The sequence below is a fragment of the Mizuhopecten yessoensis genome, unplaced genomic scaffold (assembly GCF_002113885.1).
Source record: "Mizuhopecten yessoensis strain PY_sf001 unplaced genomic scaffold, ASM211388v2 scaffold3459, whole genome shotgun sequence".
Lineage (NCBI taxonomy): Eukaryota > Metazoa > Mollusca > Bivalvia > Pectinida > Pectinidae > Mizuhopecten > Mizuhopecten yessoensis.
This window is the reverse complement of record NW_018405055.1, coordinates 426,210-449,904: the sequence shown is the minus strand read 5'-3', so window position 1 is coordinate 449,904 and position 23,695 is coordinate 426,210. Positions and strand designations below refer to the sequence as shown.

The 23,695-nt window shown below is 34.7% G+C and overlaps 2 protein-coding genes across 2 annotated transcripts in view; both read left to right on the top strand.

The window, feature by feature from the left end:
- The first annotated feature begins 698 nt into the window (after positions 1 to 698).
- LOC110447528 (low affinity immunoglobulin epsilon Fc receptor-like) lies at positions 699 to 12,206 on the top strand. The gene is made up of 5 exons (XM_021493294.1): positions 699 to 1,072; positions 2,258 to 2,348; positions 4,265 to 4,341; positions 6,450 to 6,537; positions 11,968 to 12,206. The coding sequence occupies exons 1-5, from the start codon at positions 788 to 790 to the stop codon at positions 12,180 to 12,182; spliced, it is 756 nt and encodes a 251-aa protein (XP_021348969.1). The 5' UTR covers positions 699 to 787; the 3' UTR covers positions 12,183 to 12,206.
- An 11,174-nt stretch (positions 12,207 to 23,380) lies between these two features.
- The window catches only part of LOC110447558 (E3 ubiquitin-protein ligase LRSAM1-like), a 36,640-nt gene continuing 36,325 nt past the window's right edge, over positions 23,381 to 23,695 (top strand). The window contains exon 1 of the mRNA XM_021493333.1: positions 23,381 to 23,513. The gene's annotated coding sequence lies outside the window, so the exon portion shown is untranslated. The remainder of the gene's footprint in view (positions 23,514 to 23,695) is intronic.

Sequence of the window (23,695 nt, the reverse complement as noted above, 5' to 3'; positions counted from 1 at the left end):
CTCGAGCTTTGAAAAGGCTTTTGGTAGCAGTATGAAAGATGACGTCCCAGCAATGTTTGAGGGTTTGCTGTCCCTCATTTATTCCCGGTTTGAAACATTTGGGGGAATATGGGCTGCTGTAATCTGAAAATAATAGCGACCCAAACAGTGGCAATGTAACTTTAGAACGGACAACGGCTTTTTTTTCAATTTCATATCGGCATGAACATTGGAAAAAAATGTCGTTCAATCCTTATATTTACTTTCTGAATATTTAGTTATTATTGACCTTAATACATATTTTCCCTTATATTTTCGATATTGAAGTGCCTGTGTTGTCAGAGTAAACGAGATTCCTTGAACAGCTTAACGTCACCAAAATTTCTTCTGGTAATGCTTATAGGGGACTTGTAATGGAAATGTAGCAGTATAAAGTGTGGAGACACTGAGGAAATCCGACGACATAAATTTGTACATTTCTCTAAAAATATGTCAATAATCTTTACTTTCGTCTTTGTAACATTTGGAAATTGTTATGTCTTTCCTTGAGAGTCCTTCGACAACATTACTCTTGTAATGTGATTAAATCACGGAACAATCATATTAATAACACATGTTCTTGATTCAGTAACCAATAATCGTTGACTTGCATACATGCCTGCTACATATTGATCCATTGTCACACTGTGACGCCGATCATTATAACGGTGTAAGGGCGGCAGTCATCATGTGCTTTGGCTTCAGTATGAATGTTCAAACTTTGTTTGGTACTAGTACATGTTATGTTCCAGTGCTGATTTAGACAAGCATGGATATATGTCGTTATAAAATGATAATTGACATAGGTGTTTATGCTGTGTTTATGGCATGTGTCTGTTTGACAAAATCTGAGTTGTGTGCTAAGTGGGAAGATCGTGAGGCGGCCCCGAATGATGGACACGTCTTCAGAGAAATACAGCCATCAGGATATATCAAATGTTTGAAGGAATGTAAACTGTCTACAGAATGTGCGGACATCGTATTTAACAGGGAACAATTATACTGTGGCCTCGTCAGGAAGTCGACCCAAGTTCCCTCTCCGATAGATTTGTCGGTAAGTTCTAATGTTCAGAACAATATATGACTAATTATCAGTTGACCTTTAATGACCTTTAACTGGACGGTAAAAGGTCCAAGGTTCGAATACTTAAAAACCTGTCAAGTAAAACTTAGCTTCAATGTGAATTGTTAACGTTTCAAATTGGTTTATTTTCAAAATGTTCTTATAACTACTTACATTATAGCAGGGAACAGAAAATACACCCAGCCAGGATTTATTATGTATGAAATTTTTGTTTTATTACTATACCTTTTTAATATTCGGGATGCTTCTGTTTTTTGTACGTGACACAATTTGTTTTCCCTTAAGTACAGCAGTTAACTTGACCAAATGGGTAAAGTTTCGGTCAAATCCGTTATATTTTTGGGTTTGTCACTATTTTTCTCTCTTTCATTGGTTTTTCATGACAGAATGACAGATTGTCAGTGACAAATATCACATATAATTACATTTTTTAGCATAATTTTGTGGGTCGTCTGTACACTAATACTTGAAAGTAAATACATTATGATCATTATTCAGTGACATAATCATAATTAAACAAGTACAACGAAAATAATATTATTGATCACAAGAAAACATGGAATTTAAATACATGAAATCAGATAAATAGAACATCACATGCAATAGCGATTTGTTGTTTAACTGCCGTATTGAAATCAGTTGGTCTGGCTATATGCCACACGAGAAATGTATTTGGTTGAAATTGTTTTTGTTTTTTTCTTCTTTTGTTTTCGTTATTTATTCTTATTCTTTAGATGTAGTTATAGATTTGCTTAGCCCAATCTGTAGATTTACCTGACTAGATCAATATATGTCTATGTTGACCATATGAGGTAAATAGTATTTACTCCCATTTATGTGATTGATTAAAGACATTCGATATATTGTTTAAGTAGTAAAAGATGGATATTTCAGTGGTGACGAGTAATGCTAACAAATTACTTGATTTGCCATAGCAACAATAAAAAAGGACAAACATCATAGACATTCGGAACCATGCATAGCAAAACATTCACTGATACTCATCAATTTCTACGTATATCCTTACTAATGATCTAGGAATTAGGTGCGTCACAATATTGATAATATCACAATTACTGACATTGTTGCAAGTATAAAATGTTTCACGTAATGTAAATGCTTTGAAGAGTACATGAAAAATAACTTCTCTTGCAGACACAACTTGGACCATGCGCCACAATATCATGTGGGGTAGACGAAAGATGCATTGAATCGACACGTGGGCCTGGTGTTTGTATAAACGCGAGTAAGTTGTTTTAGTTTTCCTAGTCGTTTAAATTGGGTTTTAGATCGTCTTTATTTTTCCATGTTGTGATTTTCACCTGTAAGTACATTATGCAAAGAAAGAAAAATGTACGTGTAATAGGTCGCATATTATTACTACATGTAACTACAGAAAATCAGTATTTGTGTTTGTTCCGATAGTTTTCACAATCCAGATGCTCATCTGTTGACCTACGTGGGATTCAGATACCCTGTGGAATCATTTATTTTCGTGGGGTTAACATTTCGTGGTTTTCAAAATTATGTTTTCGTGGGGATTTAATTTCGTGGATTTTTGTTATCCACGAAATAAACGAAATTTAATGTCCAACGAAATTTTATGATTTTATAGTATATAATTTTGCTTTGGCATACTCATTCTCCAATTATGGCTATGAATATTCCACATATTGCGCGCTGTGTCACCGTCATTATTGTTATGGAGTACTTAAGGAATAGGCCATTAACTATCTATCAATACTTTATTTGAAAATATAGATATCCAATAGTGATTCACAATTAAAAGCTTTGACGACCATTACGTGTATATGGACAAAACATCAAATTTAACGGTAGTTTAGTCATCGATGACTTTATGGTCGATTGATCGATTTCACTACTATGTGGACACAGGTAAAACAAGTGATTGTAGAGTTTTAAATACTAGTACATCAGTACTTATACACAGGTAAAACAAGTGACTGTAGAGTTTTAAATACTAGTTTATCAGTACTTATACACAGGTAAAACAAGTAAATGTAGAGTTTTAAATACTAGTATATCAGAACTTATGCACAGGTAAAACAAGTGATTGTAGTGTTATAAATACTAGTTTATCAGTACTTATACACAGGTAAAACAAGTGATTGTAGAGTTTTAAATACTAGTATATCAGAACTTATACACAGGTTAAACAAGTAAATGTAGAGTTTTAAATACTAGTATATCAGAACTTATGCACAGGTAAAACAAGTGATTGTAGTGTTATAAATAATAGTTTATCAGTACTTATACACAGGTACAACAAGTGATTGTAGAGTTTTAAATACCAGTATATCAGAACTTATACACAGGTTAAACAAGTAAATGTAGAGTTTTAAATACTAGTATTTCAGAACTCATACACAGGTAAAACAAGTGATTGTAGAGATTTAAATACTAGTATATCAGTACTTATAAACAGGTAAAACAAGTGATTGTAGAGTTTTAAATGCTAGTTTATCAGTACTTATACACAGGTAAAACAAGTAAATGTAGAGTTTTAAATACTAGTATTTCAGAACTTATACACAGGTAAAACAAGTGATTGTAGAGTTTTAAATACTAGTATATCAGTACTTATACACAGGTAAAACAAGTGATTGTAGAGTTTTACCAGGAACGCTGTCTCATTAAGGTTTTCCTACCCAGAAACAATTGATTGGTTCACCACTGTCGCTATTGTTCATGCCGCGGTAGATATCATTGTTAGTTACTGACGTGTAATACATCTTCTTAACTGTTAATTGTTATTATTGACAGGGAGGCTGTTCGTAATTGCAGAAAATGCATGTAATAGTGAGTTAAGAGTTAAGTACTGTGTACAATTTCTCAGTGTAAATTTACTTGGTCGATACTGTTACGCACTAATGGATTCTAGAAAGCTTTACAATATTGAATGAGGAAGAAGCACACAGAACATTTATTAATTACTGTTTTAATACAAAAGAATGAGTTTCGTCCAAGAATTGATTTTATAAATTTTGTATTTAAGCAATGTTTACATTTAGCTAAATGTGTGAATAAGATGTGTATTTTAATATCTCTACATGATAAAACCCCACATCAGACCATTTACATAAAATCAGTGAATTACCTGAAGATATGCCTTAAAACAAAATTATTTTATTCTTTATACAGTGACATGTGATGGGAAATATTTCCAAAATAGATGCTTTTTCGAAGGTCATTCCTCGGGCGATTGGACCGTCGGGCGGGTGAGTGCTCAATGTCAGTTATATATGCACGTGCTGATACCACACCTATTAATATCATATCTTTACATTTGATAAATCCAGATTCTGATAACTTACTTCCTTGTGTGACAAATCAGAGAGTAGAAATCATGTATGATATATATTGCGCTATACAGTGTTATATATTATGAAATCAGATTATTATACAATGATATACGTCATAAAACTACAGAACGATACGATGGATCTTTAATAACAATAAAGTAGTATACGATGACTTACAATATAGAGTATATTACAGCGTCATAAATTATAACAGTCATGTTGTACAGTTAATTATATTTTACCAGTAAAATGTCCGGAGTGTTATTTTTTTTACTCCAATGAGAAATATCAAACAGTATTTTCACCAAAAAAACATATTTTTTTTTATCAGATTAATAGCAATGAACATAGAATACAAAACTAATTAATACAATTACCGATCAGTATGCTTGAAATGTATTTCGTTCTTAATTATGATGTCAGTGGAACCGTTAGATATACTCTACAAAATGCAATGAAATACATTATAATAGTACAGTATAGTACAAAGTGAATATAAAAGTAGACCAGTACAATACAATGAATGCATTGGTATAAATTACTGTACATTGAAAAAAGCAATGCATAATAAAAGTACATCATTATATAATTATATTCACTATCATAATACGGTACGATACAGTGCCATCTATTGATTATTATGATAGTACAGTTTTCTACAATGACATCATTTGACAGTTAAAATTTGTTATTGCTATTGCTCTGTATGGTGACTGTAAGACACGTACATGTGATTACATCTATATTTGGTAATAAATACAGAAAGGCAAACATGAATTAAATTTCATAATACAACTTTTTTCTTCCTTTAAGACTCACCTGTAACTATAAGTTTCTTGAGGAACTTTATTCTTGACACTCCTATCTAGATTCCTCTTGGTTCTTAGTTGTGAGTGAAATTTTGAAATTTGACAATTAAGGTTTGTTATCGCTATTTCTTGGAAAGCAGAAGATGCATCTTTTCCTCGAATTTTCCATCTAGGTTCTTCTTGGTTCTTGGTGCGTGTTTGAACAAGAAACAAAAAGACCACTACGCCAGACATCATTAATTAGATCATTGAAGATTTTTTTCACTATTTCTCAAGGCAAAGAATAGAATTTATTAAAATAACATTTGTGACCTATTTTTCATATATCAATATGAGCTTAAAAATAAGAAAAAGATGTCATCCAAGAAATAGAAATATCATTTTTAGTCAATAAATCAAACCCCAGACTTACTTGGAAAGTACAATGTCAAACACAGCTGTATGAAGTTCCAAACAAAAATAATTACACGAGGGAAATACTATTTACATGACTATCAATACAACAAGTATTTAACATGTGTTTCCCCTGTTCGTATTTCCCTGAAGTTTGCTGTTACCTTGTAGCTAGGATATGACACACTATACATAATATACTAGTTAAAGACAGTCTCTGTTTTAGCCAAAAGGTTTTAATTTTTAATGATATAAATGTTTTAGGCACGATTTTGTTGTCTCTGTATTTCTATAATTTAGAGCGGTTAGGCAGGGCCTTTCGATCTTTTGACTCTACTGCCTATTGTCGTATGTATATCCACTGAAGTTCGTTAACATTGGCCACCTAAAGAAATAATGTTATTGTGGGAAATAAATACTGAACGAATGTTTAAAAACCAATATCAGCTTAAAGATGAATGTATAATCTATCGAATTATGATTTTAATAATATGATTATGATATAGTAATCCTTATCTTGTGAAGGCTTCAGATATCAAAGTTCAAGTGTTTTATTTGAAATCATATTAAAAGGCTTGTAGAATCTCCGAGTTATAGGTGATTGAATTGATTGACTCCTTCATTTTCAATACGCAAAACCTCGGCTTTCAGAAAACCTAGGCTTCACGACTTGAAATACATTCATATATTTCACCAAATCAAAATAGGAGCAAAATACTGAGACTGGCTGTATATACATATTTTGACTGAAAATAATAAATAACTGATTAGTTTCTATTGGCTAAAGGCAATGCAGAAATGGAAATTGTTTCTCTGTTGTAGGATCAATGCAGACAGCTTGGTGGAAGTTTAGTGACGATTGAATCTACCGACGTCAATAGCTTGATACTAACAGTAACAACAGCAGGAGGTACACAATGACTACATGTATATACTAACAGTAACAACAGCAGGAGGTACACACTGACTACATTTATATACATAATACCTAACAACATCAGGAGGTACACACTGACTACATGTATATACATAATACCTAACAAAATCAGGAGGTACAAACGGACTACATTTATATACATAATAACTAACAACAGCAGCAGGTACACACTGACTACATGTATATACATAATACCTAACAACAGCAGGAGTTACATACTGACTACATGTATATACATAATACTTAACAACAGCAGGAGGTAAAAACTGACTTCATTTAAATACATAATACCTAACAACAGCAGCAGGTACACACTGACTACATTTGTATACATAATACCTAACAACATCAGGTGGTATAGACAGCATTAATGTATTTATGACATTACAACATCAGCAGGTACAGACAACATAAGTGTTTAGATTACATTACAACATCGGGAGGTACAGATAATTTTAATGTATATAAAACATAACAACATCGTTAGGTTAGACAACATTAATGTTTAAGATTCGTAACAACACCAGGTGGTACAGACAGCATTACTGTTTACAGTACATTACAACATCGGGAACTAAGACAACATTAATGTGTATATTACATTACAACATCAGCAGATACAGACAACATAAATGTGTATATTACATTACAACATCGGGAGGTAAAGACAACACAAATGTGTATATTACATTACAACATCAGCAGGTACAGACAACATAAATGTGTATATTACATTACAATATCGGGAGGTACGACAACATTAATGAATATATTACATTACAACATCAGCAGGTACAGACAACATAAATGTGTATATTACATTACAACATCGGGAGGTAAGACAGCATTAATGAATATATTACATTACAACATCAGCAGGTACAGACAACATAAATGTGTATATCACATTACAACATCGGGAGGTAAGACAACATTAATGTTTATATTACATTACAACATCAGCAGGTACAGACAACATAAATGTGTATATTACATTACAACATCGGGAGGTAAGACAACATTAATGAATATATTACATTACAACATCAGCAGGTACAGACAACATAAATGTGTATATTACATTACAACATCGGGAGGTAAGACAACATTAATGAATATATTACATTACAACATCAGCAGGTACAGACAACATAAATGTGTATATTACATTACAACATCAGGAGGTAAGACAACATTAATGAAAATATTACATTACAACATCAGCAGGTACAGACAACATAAATGTGTATATTACATTACAACATCGGGAGGTAAGACAACATTAATGTTTATATTACATTACAACATCAGCAGGTACAGACAACATAAATGTGTATATTACATTACAACATCGGTAGGTAAGACAACAATAATGCTTAAAGTTCGTAACAAAATCGGGAGGTACAGACAGCATTAATGTATACAGTACATTGAAACATCGGAGGTACAGACAATATTAATGTTTAAAGTTCGTACCAACACCAGGTGGTACAGACAGCATTACTGTATACAGTACATTACAACATCGGGAGGTAAACCAGCATTAATGTTTAAAGTTCGTAACAACATTTGGAGGTAAGACAACATTAATGTTTATATGACATTACAACATCAGCAGGTACAGACAACATAAATGTGTATATTACATTACTTAAATACTAGTATTTCAGAACTTATACACAGGTAAAACAAGTGACTGTAGAGTTTTAAATACTAGTACATCAGTACTTATACACAGGTAAAACAAGTGACTGTAGAGTTTTAAATACTAGTATATCAGAACTTATACACAGGTAAAACAAGTAAATGTAGAGTTTTACCTGTGTATAAGTTCTGAAATACTAGTATTTAAGTAATGTAATATACAGATTTATGTTGTCTGTCCCTGCTGATGTTGTAATCTAATATATTCATTAATGCTGTCTTACCTCCCGATGGTGTAATGTAATATACAGATTTATGTTGTCTGTACCTGCCGATGTTGTAATGTAAGATATTCATTAATGTTGTCGTACCTCCCGATATTGTAATGTAATATATTAATTAATGTTGTCTTAGTTCCCGATGTTGTAATGAACTTTATACATTAATATTGTCTGTACATCCCGATGTTGTAATGAACTTTATCCAGTAATGCTGTCTGTACCACCTGGTGTTGGTACGAACTTTAAGCATTATTGTTGTCTTACCTACCGATGTTGTAAGGTAATATACACATTTATATTGTCTGTACCTGCTTATGTTGTAATGTAATCTAAACACTTATGTTGTCTGTACCGGCTGATGTTGTAATGTAATGTATTCATTAATGTTGTCTTCCCTCCTGATGTTGTAATGTTATATACAAATTTATGATGTCTGTAGCTGCTGATGTTGTAATGCAATATATTCATTAATGTTGTCTTACCGCCTGAAGTTGTAATGTAATATCCACATTTATGTTGTCGGTACCTGCTGATGTTATTACGAACTGTAAACATTTATATTGTCTGTACCTCCCGACGTTGTTACGAATATTAAACATTAATATTGTCTCTACCTCCCGATGTTGTAATGAACTTTATACATTAATATTGTCCGTACCTCCCGATTTTGGTACGAACTTTAAGCATTATTGTTGTCTTACCTACCGATGTTGTAATGTCATAAATACATTAATGCTGTCTATACCACCTGATGTTGTTAGGTAATTTATGTTGTCTGTACCGGCTGATGTTGTAATGCAATATATTCATTAATTCTGTCTTACCTCCCGATTTTGTTACGAACTTTATACATTAATATTGTCTGTACCTGCTGCTGTTGTTAGTTATTATGTATATAAATGTAGTCAGTTTGTACCTCCTAATGTTGTTAGGTATTTGTAATGTAATATACAGATTTATGTTGTCTGTTCCTGCTGATGTTGTGACGAAGTGTAAACATTTATATTATCTTGTCTACCGATGTTGTTACGAACTGTAAACATTTATATTGTCTTGTCTCCCGATGTTGCTACGAACCTTAAACATGAATGTTGTCTTACCTAATGATGTTGTAATGTAACATACACATTTATGTTGTCTGGACCTGCTGATGTTGTCATGTAATATTTTCATTAATGTTGTCTTACGTCCAAATGTTGTTACGAACCCTAAACATTCATGTTGTCTTACCTCCCGATTTTGGTACGAACTTTAAGCATTATTGTTGTCTTACCTACCGATGTTGTAAGGTAATATACACATTTATGGTGTCTGTACCTGCTGATGTTGTGACGAAGTGTAAACATTTATATTGTCTGTACCTGCTGCTGTTGTTAGTTATTATGTATATAAATGTAGTCAGTGTGTACCTCCTGCTGTTGTTACTGTTAGTATATACATGGAGTCAGTGTGTACCTGCTGCTGTTGTTAGTTATTATGTATATAAATGTAGTCCGTTTGTACCTCCTGCTTTTGTTAGGTATTATGTATATACATGTAGTCAGTATGTAACTCCTGCTGTTGTTACTGTTAGTATATACATGTAGCCAGTGTGTACCTCCTGCGGTTGTTACTGTTAGTATATACATGTAGTCAGTATGTAACTCCTGCTGTTGTTACTGTTAGTATATACATGTAGCCAGTGTGTACCTCCTGCGGTTGTTACTGTTAGTATATACATGTAGCCAGTGTGTACCTCCTGCGGTTGTTACTGTTAGTATATACATGTAGCCAGTGTGTACCTCCTGATGTTGTAATGTAGTATACACATTTATGTTATCTGTACCTGCTGATGTCGTAATGTAATATAAACCTTACTGTTGTCTTACCTCCGATGTTGTAATGTAACATACACATTTATGTTGGCTGTACCTGCTGATGTTATTACGAACTGTAAACATTTATATTGTCTTGTCTCCCGATGTTGTTATGAACCTTAAACATTAACGTTGTCTTACCTCCCCATGTTGTAATGTGATATATACATTAATGTTTAAGGATCGTAACAACATCGGGAGGCAAGACAACATTAATGTGTATATTACATTATTACATTACAACAGCAGCAGGTACAGACACCATAAATGTGTATATCACATTAAAACATCGGGAGGTAAAGACAACACAAATGTGTATATTACATTTATGTTGTCTGTCCCTGCTGATGTTGTAATGTGATATATACATTAATGTTTAAGGTTCGTAAAAACATCGGGAGGTACATACAACATAAATGTGTATATTACCTTACAACATCGGTAGGTAAGACAACAATAATGCTTAAAGTTCGTACCAAAATCGGGAGGTAAGACAGAATTAATGAATATATTACATTACAAAATCGGGAGGTACAAACAACTATATTAATGTTTAAAATTCGTAACAACACCGGGAGGTACAGACAACATTCCTGTATACAGTACATTACACCATCGGGAGGTCAGACAACATTAATGTATATATCACATTACAACATCGGAGGTAAGACAACAGTAAGGTTTATATTACGCTACAACATCAGCAGGGACAGACAACATAAATCTGTATATTACATTACACCATCGGGAGGTAAGACAGAATTAATGAATATATTACATCACAACATCAGCAGGTAAAGACAACATAAATGTGTATACTACATTACAACATCATTAGGTAAGACAACATTCATGTTTAAGGTTCGTAAAAACATCGGGAGGTACGGACAACATTAATGTTTCAGGTTCGTAACAACACCGGGAGGTACAGACAGGATTAATGTATAAAGTTCATTACACCATTGGGAGGAAAGACAAAATTAATGTTTAAGGTTCATAACAACATCGGGAGGAAAACCAGCATTAATGTTTATATTTCATTACAACATCAGCCGGTACAGACAACATAAGTGTGTATATCACATTAAAACATCGGGAGGTACAGACAGCATTACTGTATACAGTACATTACAACATCGGGAGGTAAGACAACATTAATGTTTAAGGTTCGTAACAACATCGGGAGACAAGACAATATAAATGTTTACAGTTCGTAACAACATCAGCAGGTACAGATAACATTAATGTTTTAAGTAAGTAATAACACCAAAAGGTACAGACAACAGTATTGTATATAAATCATAATGATGTATCAGTCAGGAGAAACAGACTTCACTTACATGAAAAGTAACAACATTCGGATTGTTATGGTCATAAAAATAAAATGGGTTTTGACAAAAATAGAGGTAAACTGCAAAAGAAGCATCACATGTGATAATTACTGAAGCATTGTAATTGACAGTGACAGAAACGTTACGGTTGATAAAAATATTTAAAAGAACCTTTATTGTGAGATATTGTTTTTAAAATCACTATCAGACTTAGTTGTGATATAAATTATTACAAAACGCCTTTAATGTAACAGCAAATGAGAACAGATTACTTTATTTTATTTCATTCAGTGTTTTGGGTTGGCGGAAACGACCTAGGAGCAGAAGGCACATGGACTTGGATAGAGAATGATCAGCAAATCAATCTCAACTCCCATTGGGCCTTAAGAAAGCCATCGGTCGCGTCTGACGTCAACTGTTTAGGCGTGACGTCTGCGGGCGTTTGGATTGATGTGGATTGCTCACTTTCGGCAGCATATATCTGTCAAACGTACCTCACACAATAAAATGGTTTCCTTTTTAAAACCGAATAAAGCCTTATATAAAAAAAATATCGGATGGTGTGTATTATTTATTATCTATCCTGAAACATGTCTACAAATCTATTAATTCGGAGATTACTATACCTACATTTATTTCAAAGAAATTATTGATACATCCTAGAAAGATTCGGAAGAAGTCGCATGGATATTTTAAAAGGAAAATAGCAAAAAAATATATGTGTGTTGTCTTTTAAGACCGCGAGTGTTGATGTATGTTAGTGCGTGATTTTAAATTAAAATAAATCCAGGGATTTTTGACAATAAGTATAGTCTTCATAAGCATCAAGAAAAGTCTTCATACAGTTGGTAAGACTGGGGAAGAATAGATCGGTTTTACTTATTGAAGGAGTTCAGGAAACACCACGTATTAAGTATGAACAATAATACAATGCAGATGAAATGTCTAAAACTCATCGCATGCTACTAACTCTTTGTAATCTTTGTAACGTGTTAATATCGCATATCAGTTTAGGTTATATTTCTAGTTGTTCTATAAGACTTTTCCATTGGAGCAATACATGTTTTACCCGTCGTATATTCACAATGCTAGGCGTTTGGAAGTCCAAGGTCAGTCATGTGTAATTTACGTAAATAGGTAGTCCATATATGGATGCAATTACAATACACGCCATGATCATCGTCTTGTACATTTTGAATACGAGCTGAAACCAGAGAAATACGTCACCAAGGTTATGAAGTGGTAGCACAGCCAGTAGTTCTCACGAAGGAGTAGCATTCAACTTAATGTAGAAGCTGGTTGGCATTCTCGTCCAAACCTCTCCTCTACGTGAAAGAACTATCTGCATCCGTAGGAATACAAGGCAGGTCCCATTCTGAGAAATACCATGTGTGAGTAAATGCGCAGCTGGCTTTATGTCACAGGACGAGTTAAGTGCAGGTCTGACATTTTTGAATCATACTATATTGCCATCAAAAAGGTTACAGAATATGATGGTTTCGCTAAAGAACGACTGATTATGATGGTTTGGTACAATATAATACTCTGAGTTGTTGTTTACACTGCTTTAATTGCTAGCACATCAGTGGTAGAGAAGTCCGTGCATTTATCGGGAGAAAGCGTGTTTTTCGTCTTGGGTATCAGAAATCCAGCTGTGTTTATAGCTGGTTCCATGTACCAGATTTGTGAGGATTTGCAGATGAAGCATTATCTTTTCACTGCCTTTTCTCTGGATTTGTAGTCGTTTCTGTGAATCCCGTTGCACGTCGTTGAACCTTTTCGATTGAGTCATTGTCAGTGTGGAAATAAGGATCTCATACAGTTCAAGCGTATTCCAAAATAGATAGACTGCACGAGTGAGTCATATGCAAGACGTTTACGCTCAACTGGGTAGTGCCTTTGGAGGAATTCTAGGGATGACAGCCTTTCTGACAGATGTTACAGATGTGATTGCCAAGGGAGGTCATTCGATATATTAACTTCCAAGTGTGGAATCGATATGTTTTAGGTATCCAGCTGACCAAATATTGTTGATTCTTATATGCTAGCTATGCCGCATCCCGCCATTTCTTTGCTCATGCCTCTTGGTGGTGCAAGGTTTCATGAGAAATGTAATGGTATTTTATGTTTCTGATCTGCTTGTAAAGGGGACAATTATCCACCAATAGTTGCAATTGCGATGATATACATTCGGGTATGTTGTTTTAAATGGCATAACAATGAGGCATTTAAATCTCCCTTGTGGTACTTTAGAATTAATATTGCAATGCAAGGGTTCTCTAATGGTAACTGAATTCATTTGACAATTTTGAATAAAGTTCCTATGAATTCAACCTTTTGTTAATTACTCTTACCCGAACTTTTTTTTCACTTTCTTAAACGATTTCGGGTCAGATTTCGATGTTTACCTTCTTTCAGTTGCTAGTCTTTGGTATTTTATAAAGATTATATCTAATGTTTTCCTATACCTAGTACTAGAAAATATTAATCTGTCTTTATTTTAAGCATTTTCACACTTTCCATGACCTGACAAAGTTTTACTAACGCTGGTGACATCTAGATGAGAACGATGGTTTATCACCACTTTATTAAGACATTGTAATTTGATTTGTGTGTCCAAAAACTGTTTTGGCTGTATTGGTCAATATTTCCTAAATGTGACATGGCGTTCTTATAACTTTTTAAAGATTTCATTTTCCGCCTATTTCCTACGAATTTTTTATGATATCCCTTCATAATCATTTACTAAACCGTTAATATAATTCTTAGTTTGTTCTGCTAGTCACTTAATTAACGTGTTACGTTTCATCTGGGACTTGTTTTTTGTAACCACGTGATACGACGGTATGTTTTGATCCATGAAGCGTTACATCGATTCGGTCATGGACATCCAATATTTATGGTTAAAAATCGATTTAGCTCAAAGTTGAAACACTTCAGCTTACATAGTCAGGTAATCTACGATCCAATACCCTTGTCACTCTCAATTTTACCATTTACTGTATTGAGGATTACAAAGATCATGAAGTTTGTCATCGTAGTTATTCGGTTTTGATTTACATTGACTAGCTTTATCGAGCTGGATAGATATGAATGCTATCGGTTTGATCAATATCCAATGGATCAATTATATTTTTATCGAGTACAAGAGAATCGGACAGCTTATTTGTTTTTAGCAGTGAGTTCCCTTACAGTGTTATTTTACTGTCATTCCGTGATAACTGCAACATTCCTCCTCCGTTTCATTTATAAAAATAAGCATTGGATACGGGATGATTTGAGTTAACAGATAGGTAATAGACGCATCCAAGCTGTAAATCTCAATGTTCACAAAGAATGTATTTGGATAGTATAATTAACAAAAAAGGACAAAACTAGATAAATGTAGCTCTATTTTTTTTACTTCAATTATAGCAATGCCTGTTGGTTTTCTTGTACATTTAGATCGTTGAGCAACGAAATATGCAAACCTTAAAGATATCAGACATCTATTTTATTTCCGATAAAATTGGAATATCAATCGATTTGCTGATATTCTAAAATTCAGGTAATATAAGTTTTGTATTGAAAAATGACATGTTGAGTCCTGACCTACAGATATACATTCCATTAGCCTGTATATATACTGTATATGTGCAAACATCTAATCTATATACTTACCATGTCAATTGTGGTTGTATGCGCGTTAATGAACGTGATACACGCTTAATTATTCAAGTAATATTCTTTATACGGCAAACGATGTATATTATTTAAGGACTGAATTGCATCTTTTTAACATTTATAAGGTATGCAACTACACCATTGCACGGAACTGTGTTGCCTGCCATCGAACAATGATATAAAGATAAATTTAACCCTTATATTTACGTTAAAAACAACAAAGGCAGTATGATATCATAGTGGTCTCTTTCAGTTCAAAATACATTTAAAACAAACTGTTTCACAAACTGCCGGAACAGCAATACAAACAGAAATATATATGTATGTTTATAGAATTGTTTACCTATGAATAAATATGTATATAAGTATATATTTTAAGTTATCTTTGTTTGTGTTGAACCTGTGTAACATTTTGTATACCCGTACGTAAATATAATTATATATACAATATAAACATATAAGTATTTTTAAATGTTGTAAGTAATCTTTGTGTTCAAAAATGAATTTGAAAACTGTTTGTGATGAGGATGGTGTGCGTAGAGGATGGTGTGTGATGTTGATATCTGTTTTGTTCTCCATAATATTTTAAGAAGTCGTTGATATCTGACCCGTGTGAAAATTATACGTATGAGGTAAACACAAAACAAATGGTTTCGGACCAATCGCTGCGGTGAAGAACACGTATATACTCTTGACTCTGTGCTTAGCGACAGGAGATCAGCTTGACAATAGTCCTTTGGTTGCTGTATTGAAATGGAAAAAAACACAAATGTGTTGCGGTACAAACATGTTAAAATAGAATATAATGAATATTTTCTTTCGTTTGACGTCACTTTCAGGTGAAGAAAACTTGTAGCTTACCACCGACGAGCTTCTCAATGTACATCAATAATCTTGCGAAAAAACTGAACTCAGCACAGTAGATGTTTCGGATATATTTCAAGCAAATAAATGTAATAAAGAAACACGCTTCAACCTTTCAGCAGAGTTAAATTTGTCATTTTTCGTTGCAATCATATTCAACTTATGAACTGAAGTGTTGGTTTGTAATTTGTCTTAAATTAATAAAAAGTTTCCCACTGAATTTATTTCATTAAGTGTTAATTCAGGGTAGGTGATAAAAGCGTAGCAGTGTCGTCACACTGAACTTGTAAACCGACGGATAAGATGAGATGGATTGTTGTCCCATTCAACTGTCAACGCCTGGGGCAGATCCTGCAAGTTAAACAGCTGGTTTGGACGTTTCCTAACGCGTCGCTTAGGAAAATCGCAAACGTGCTCTATCAACAACATGTCGGGATACTTAGCTGGCCAATCAAACACCCGAACATTGTTTTGGTGCAAAAAGTTCTGCTTACGCAACTGGTATAAATAGCGCCTGTTCCATGAGGATATAGAAACGGGGGTACAACCAGCCTCAAAATTTCGTCCTGATAACGCACCCATTCCCAGGCACTGCAAACAGTTTGGTAAGTTTGCAACAATAAATAGATAATTATTTACATTCTACTGGCAGATTAATGCCGAATATTTCCATTTGCTCTGTATTGCCACTATATAACTTTACCAAACAAAATACGAAGATATCAGATCAGAATTCTCACACAATTCCCATTGGTGTAGTGATATGAAGAACATGTTCGTGACGTCGTGACTAAATGACGTCGTTTTGACCGATGATCAATGTAACTATTTATGTAGTTATGTTGTATAAAAGGTGAATATCCTCACGGTGGAAGATATTGATTAAATTGTTGACATTAAATTAATGATTTTGTGTTGATTTCCAAGAACTGTATTTTTTGCCGGGAACGGTCGCGTGTACTCGTGACGTCACAGAAACAAGCCCCCATTGACAGACAGCGCGAAATTTGACTCTGAAATGTGATAACAGGTTGGAAATATGAGTTATTGTTCTATAATATCAAGGGATTGCAGACAAATTGAATCCTGTGATATTATAGAACAATAACTTTCCAAAGAAGGCAGTTAAATGCGTAAATATTGCAATACGAGCGAGGATATGGGCTGAACGTCTGCATACACTGTGTAATCCTTATATGTAAATTGAGCTCGTTAATTAACTCGTTTTGGCGTTACCAAGTTATGGAGTAGTCTGCCAGATGGAAAAAGGAATGTTTTTTAGTATTTATAGAATTGTTGATTCTATGGATGGTCGTCACTTACTTAATAACTGTTACCATACCGACGTGCTTCATAACGTTAATTAATAACTTAACCATCTAGATTTAGATGGATGTAGATTTAACCTTTTCAACGACACGGGATACCACCAAATGGAATTAAAATCGGAACCCTTTCAGCTCATCTGGTGTTATTTACCTTGTACTTTTTTTAATCATTTCCATGTGAATCTGTTCTTTGTTCGATTTTGAGTTCGAAGTAAGGCTTAATTCACACTTCTGTATCCCCTTTTTTCGCAGCGGGATTATAGTTATACAATTTATTCTATTAATAGTGCCACATGTCAATTTTGCATAAAACACGTGTATACATGCACGTCTGATATCAAAATGTACAAACAATATATGGTTGACACCCAGCTTACTAAAGCTCACGAGATACTATAGTTAGGCATTGACAATCGAGACAGTTCGATACTCTAGACCTCGTATTAAATTAGTCTCATAGAAATAATAAATTAAGCATACAAACTGTGATATTCAAACAATACAATATACAGAGAGCAAATGTCTCAATTTTCTGAAGAAAACCCCCCATTATTGTACTAGGACAGACAATTAACCAAGTGCACATGCTTCTTGATATGATAAATTATGATTAACTGAATATTAATTAAATCATAAAAATATAAAAGACCAAAACCAAATATCTGTCACATGCCATACAGTATTTATTTACGGTTAACACTCATTTTGTATGTCGTACTTAAAAAAACTTATAATGTATTATGGCAGTGTTTCACAATATTGATTTTGAAATGCATTAAGTTAAGGAGACAGAAACAGATGCGTAAACAATTATGTAATTAAAGTCTGTTATTTTTATCAATCTTTTTTCAGAAATTGCATCCAAATATGGGGTTTCCAAAGTCCTATTCTTGGTATTGTTTCAATTCCTTGGAGCCGCGATGCATGATTCCCGGGGTCCACAAACATTTATATGACATTTTTTTCTAGCTTGAACGAGATGGATAAGAATATAATCACCAGCTTCACTGTTCACGTTTTAATAATGCAACACCACAAAGTCTAGTGACTGCAGTTTTAGACATCTTGTCGACAGTTCTGTTAGTCTTCATAAAAACAAATATCCGGACAATACAAGCATTTTAGTAAGTACACAATAAGATTCCAGTATTGATTTACTACCAATGCACTGCACCAGTGAAAACCGACGTCTGTTACCCAATTTACGGACATCTCAAAACGTCATCTGAACACATTCCGCACGCTTAGTATACAGTTTGACAAAAGTTGAGCTCAAGTTAATGGATATTTCTATCAATTACTCATATTGACCCGGATGGAAGTGCATAGGGAGCCCTAATGTGAGAGGAAACCACTTGGCTGGATTCACCAGCTTTGAGTTTATTTCATTATTAATAACATGTACTGCCTGATGTATGCTTTGTTTGACGTGTCGTGGACAAAGGGTTGCAGTGAACAATGGAATGCTCCCTATTGATCCCCCGCTCTGTTTATACATATTGTACAGATGAGGGAGACAGGTTGTTGGTTGCATTTCGGCCGATTAGCTTGTAAGTTTTACATGTATATGTCCGTCAGAGTTCAAACCTTAACAACCGGTTATTGTACATGTCCTTTTTCGTGGTGACCATCGGCCATAGCTGGTTAGACTGTCTTGGTGGTTTTGCTGCAGGTGAAAAAACCTTAGTGCAGGTCTGATAGCTTTCTCGCCATCTCATTTTGTGTGTCAATACTAATAATTAGCTTCCTTTAAAATATTTTCACAATTTATTGGGCACTGTGGGCCTTCTATCAGATCAAATAGGGATAGTTAGTTGTATGTACTCTGTCAGTAGTTCACGGATGATGATAAATCAACTGCAAGCGCGTAGCTGGACTGTAAAGGATGTGCTTGCAAACATCAAACCATTTTGCCCCCCTCCCCTGGAAAAAATGAAATCCAGACATTAAAAGAAGCCGAATCGTTTTTGATATTTCAGATAATAATTTTAGTGTAAAATTACTAACATAATCGGCGCCAAGTGCCAAAGATTCCAAATACGCGTTACTGGTTGTCGACAGTCGTTTACTCAGACCAAAGGCATTATCCTGGAATATCAGGACAGTGATCCGGGAGACACTTCAGCTGTCTAAGTAACCGATTACAATAGATTTCAAGGAGATTTTAGTGAAAGTCTCCAGAACATTACGTCATCTGGGTCGGGCGACAGTCATCTGTTATCCATATGTTAGACGTTATGGGCTACCTGATTTTGAGAGGTCTTTTCGGTGAAGGCTAGTTGAAGTTAGTTTTGAAGGTCGGTGATACATGTTATTTCTTCATGTAGTACTGTTTCGACGATATTACTTAAAAGGGTAATGAAAAGGTTCACTCTGTACTTGCCAGGTATAGTGTGACTCTTGTCTTTTTGGAGGCTGGCATCAGAATGCTGGTCTTGAGGAGGTCTGGGGCACGATTGGCATACATTATGCCGTTGGTGACATTTTTAATCATGTAAATCATGAGTGGTCCTACATGTTTAAAGTGCTTCGCTGTTAATCCCAGAGCGTTCTCCGCACGAAGTATTCTTGGGGGTTATTGACTAGAAATTTATTAAATTCACTACACTGTTTATCATATCTGCTATTATATGTTGGCGTTGGGTCTATCGAAGACCTCGTCTGTGCATCCTCAAAATTCCATTTGTACAGACATTCGAATTGGAATTTAAAATTTGTGGAGCCTCATACGAAAATAAAGAGATGTTTTAAGCGTTCGTTGGGGTGTCAGTCAGACTTGCAGCTCCAGAATTTTAAGGTTGTTTGGGCTCGAAATGCTTGTGCTTCTACTTCTTGATTTGGTTTTTGCACTGTTCACGGATACTCCAATGTCCAGTATATATACTATAACATTACTGATGTGCATAGCACAAGGGCTATATATATCTATGTCAGGTTGGCTGTCTTATCTTGGTTTGATGGACAATTAATTGTACTTTACGTTAACATCGTTCCTCTACAACATTGCAACCCCACTCATACCACGTTTACACTCTAGTGGAGAGATGAACTCCTCGTCATGACACATTTGGTATGGAATTGGTGTGCCGGGAACATGTGTTGCAGGTCTTCTATCTCAGATCTAAAAGGGTATGCTCCTGAATGGCAAACAAGGGGGACATTGCCAATTTGGGTATTCTGGTTGCCATCGCTGATATATTTTATATTTTGCAGAAATACTTTTGGCTTATGCCATCATGATACATATGAGATTAAATAAAGGTCAGCAAGGGGACCGTTCCGAGATATGGGAAGGTAAAGGAGGGGGAAATCTAAAATGGCCTCATTATAACAAAAAATTGTTGGTAGGGTGTTACAAGATGTTAAAGAGTGTCAGGTAAACAACTCTTTTAGCGCATTTACATCACAATCTACAAAAAAGAAGAAAGCCATAGCCTCGGGGCAATATGTGTCAGCCAATGATATGCTGCGGCGGTCATATTTGATGTGCGACTGGGAGCTTAGAAATACAATGTGCACAAAAATAATTCGAGGTTCTTATATACCGCTTTATCACAACCTAGTTTAAGGTCGTCTCAAAGCGGTTCACAAATTATTATCCATGGTTATAGGACCTTTGCCACCAGCCAATATATTTCTCAACTCACCGGGAGCATACAGTCGATGCTGCCATTTAGGCGCTCATAGCTTGCATTAAACGATTCTAGCACTGCCCAACCACGTACTCATTTACAGCTGAGTAGACTGGAACAAGCGGAGTAAAGTATCTTATTCAAAGATACAACACAGTGCCGTGACGTGACTCGAACCCGCAACCCTTCGGATCACGAGCCCGGCGTCCTACCACTAAGGACTACCGTGTCTCACATATAAACACGCATATCGATACTCAGGTGGAGTTTCATAGTGTTCGGCAAAACGCAAAAAAGACAAAATCTTAACTATGATTTACGCACGTTACCCGCTAGTGGTGTAAAGGAGATAACTCTTGCTGTGCTACGTGATTCGTTTGATTCTTTATGAATAATGATATTAATAATAATAATTCGAGGTTCTTATATACCGCTTTATCACAATCAAGTTCGTAGGTCGTATCAAAGCGGTTCACAAACTATTATCCGTGGTTATAGGGCCTTTGCAACAGCCAATATCTTTCTCAACTCCATGGGGAGCATACAGCCGGTGCTGCCAGGTTATAGGGCCTTTGCAACAGCAAATATCTTTCTCAACTCCCTGGGGAGCATACAGCCGGTGCTGCCATTTCGGCGCTCACGTATGGCAAGCCAAGTTGTCATTTATGCACGGCTTACATTCTACAATTCTAGCACTGCCCAACCATGTAACCCACAGAGATCTGAGTATTTGTTACAGCTATCTATATATGGACCTTAACTAAGGTGTTCAGAGTAAGTTTACACGTTTTAGGGGTAATTTCTATAGATCAACTTTCGGTAAAAAAATGTATTGTGACGTTCCGTTCGATTAACGATAACAATTTTGTGTGGAGTCAAGTAAGCAATTACTCTGTCCAATTTCAAAATAATCTAGTAACGTATTTATCCGTTACAATAATACTGTACAGTTAGCATATACATATGTAGCTTTTTTTTATTGGACTTCCTTCAGAGTAAAGATACAACACAGTTTATAGATTTCACCAGTGTATTAAATCCCAAAATCACATACGAATACACAGTTAACCAGAAGTATATTCCACGCCGTACTCAGACTCTTGCTCACGTCAGACTCATCCTCTCACTCACAATCACACACTTTATACCCTACCTGTTTACTCATATATCTAAATACACGATAAAGATACAAGAATATTTAGTTAACGTCGCATACCATCTTTTTATAAACATACAAACATTATAGCTCGGTAGAGCTCAAAAACATATCATGCAAAAAAACCCACCACAGGCCTACATGGATGAAAAAAATATAGGTGAGCTAAATAAAATTCACTCAAGTTATACAAGAAACTGAGGTTGTGTTAATATATTGTTTTATTACATATACTTACTGATAAATAGTGTGTTTTTTGTATCAGCCACCGCCGTATCACACCCCAAAACCCGTAACAGCCCTCAAAATATAGATCATAAGATAATAGCTTTTATTAGTAAATATCTAATAAACAGAATAAAACATGCCTTTTTCCATATCACACCCAGTATCAACCAGAGACAGCAATATCAGCCCGAGGGCCGAAGAGCCTGACGGCTGATATTGCAGTCTCTTTCGGCCCTCGGGCTGATATTGCAGTATCGGGTTGATACTGGGTGCAGGGATGTGTAGTGGACACATCCCTGACTGGGTGTGATATGGAAAAAAGCATGCATTAGTTTCTATATACATCCTTCATAAATTTGCATATTTATACATTCTGTCTACAACTCACGTATACACTATCATGTTAATTCTATGATTTTTCTTAATGACATTTGTTTCTTTTAAACTTTTGGATAAAAATAATAATACATATTATTATGAACAGGTCCACATGAGTAGAGGGAGGGCGGTCTAGTAGTACCGTAGTACAAACCCATGTCAACTGCAACTAGCAATTACATTGAATGCGTCATATTAGTGTAGTGTGAATGTGGATCACACTAAAACAGCATGGATGGGTGATTATGCCCAGCAACAGATTCAAGTATATTATATAAACCAAATACAGTTACATAATTTTTTATGTTTTAATGTGTAATGTTATGAAAACAAAATCGTCAACACAAAATTGTGAGAAAAATAAATTTACCAATGTGTGGTTGTGCCACCTTAATATAAATTAACCAATCAGAGTATTCCTATCAAATCGCTTTCGGTTTCATAATAACAAAGTCACGTGATAATTATTGGGATGTAGATGTCATAAAATGGAGATTGCAGCGATGTTATTGTGAAATATTGTACTCGCATAGATTCCTAGGCCAATAAGAACTTTTCGTTGAAGAGATAAGACTTTTTGCGTTACAGGTAAGGTCCATAAATACTGACAAATGTTTGTGCCTTAAACTTTTTCGTTGATTTTAATTTATCGATTTCACATGGGACCAATTTCTGCATTGTGTGCTGAATCGGACTTAATGAACGACGCCGCTATTTATTTGTCCTATTGACATAACAGTCTGCATTGTGTGTGTGTGTATTTTTTTTTT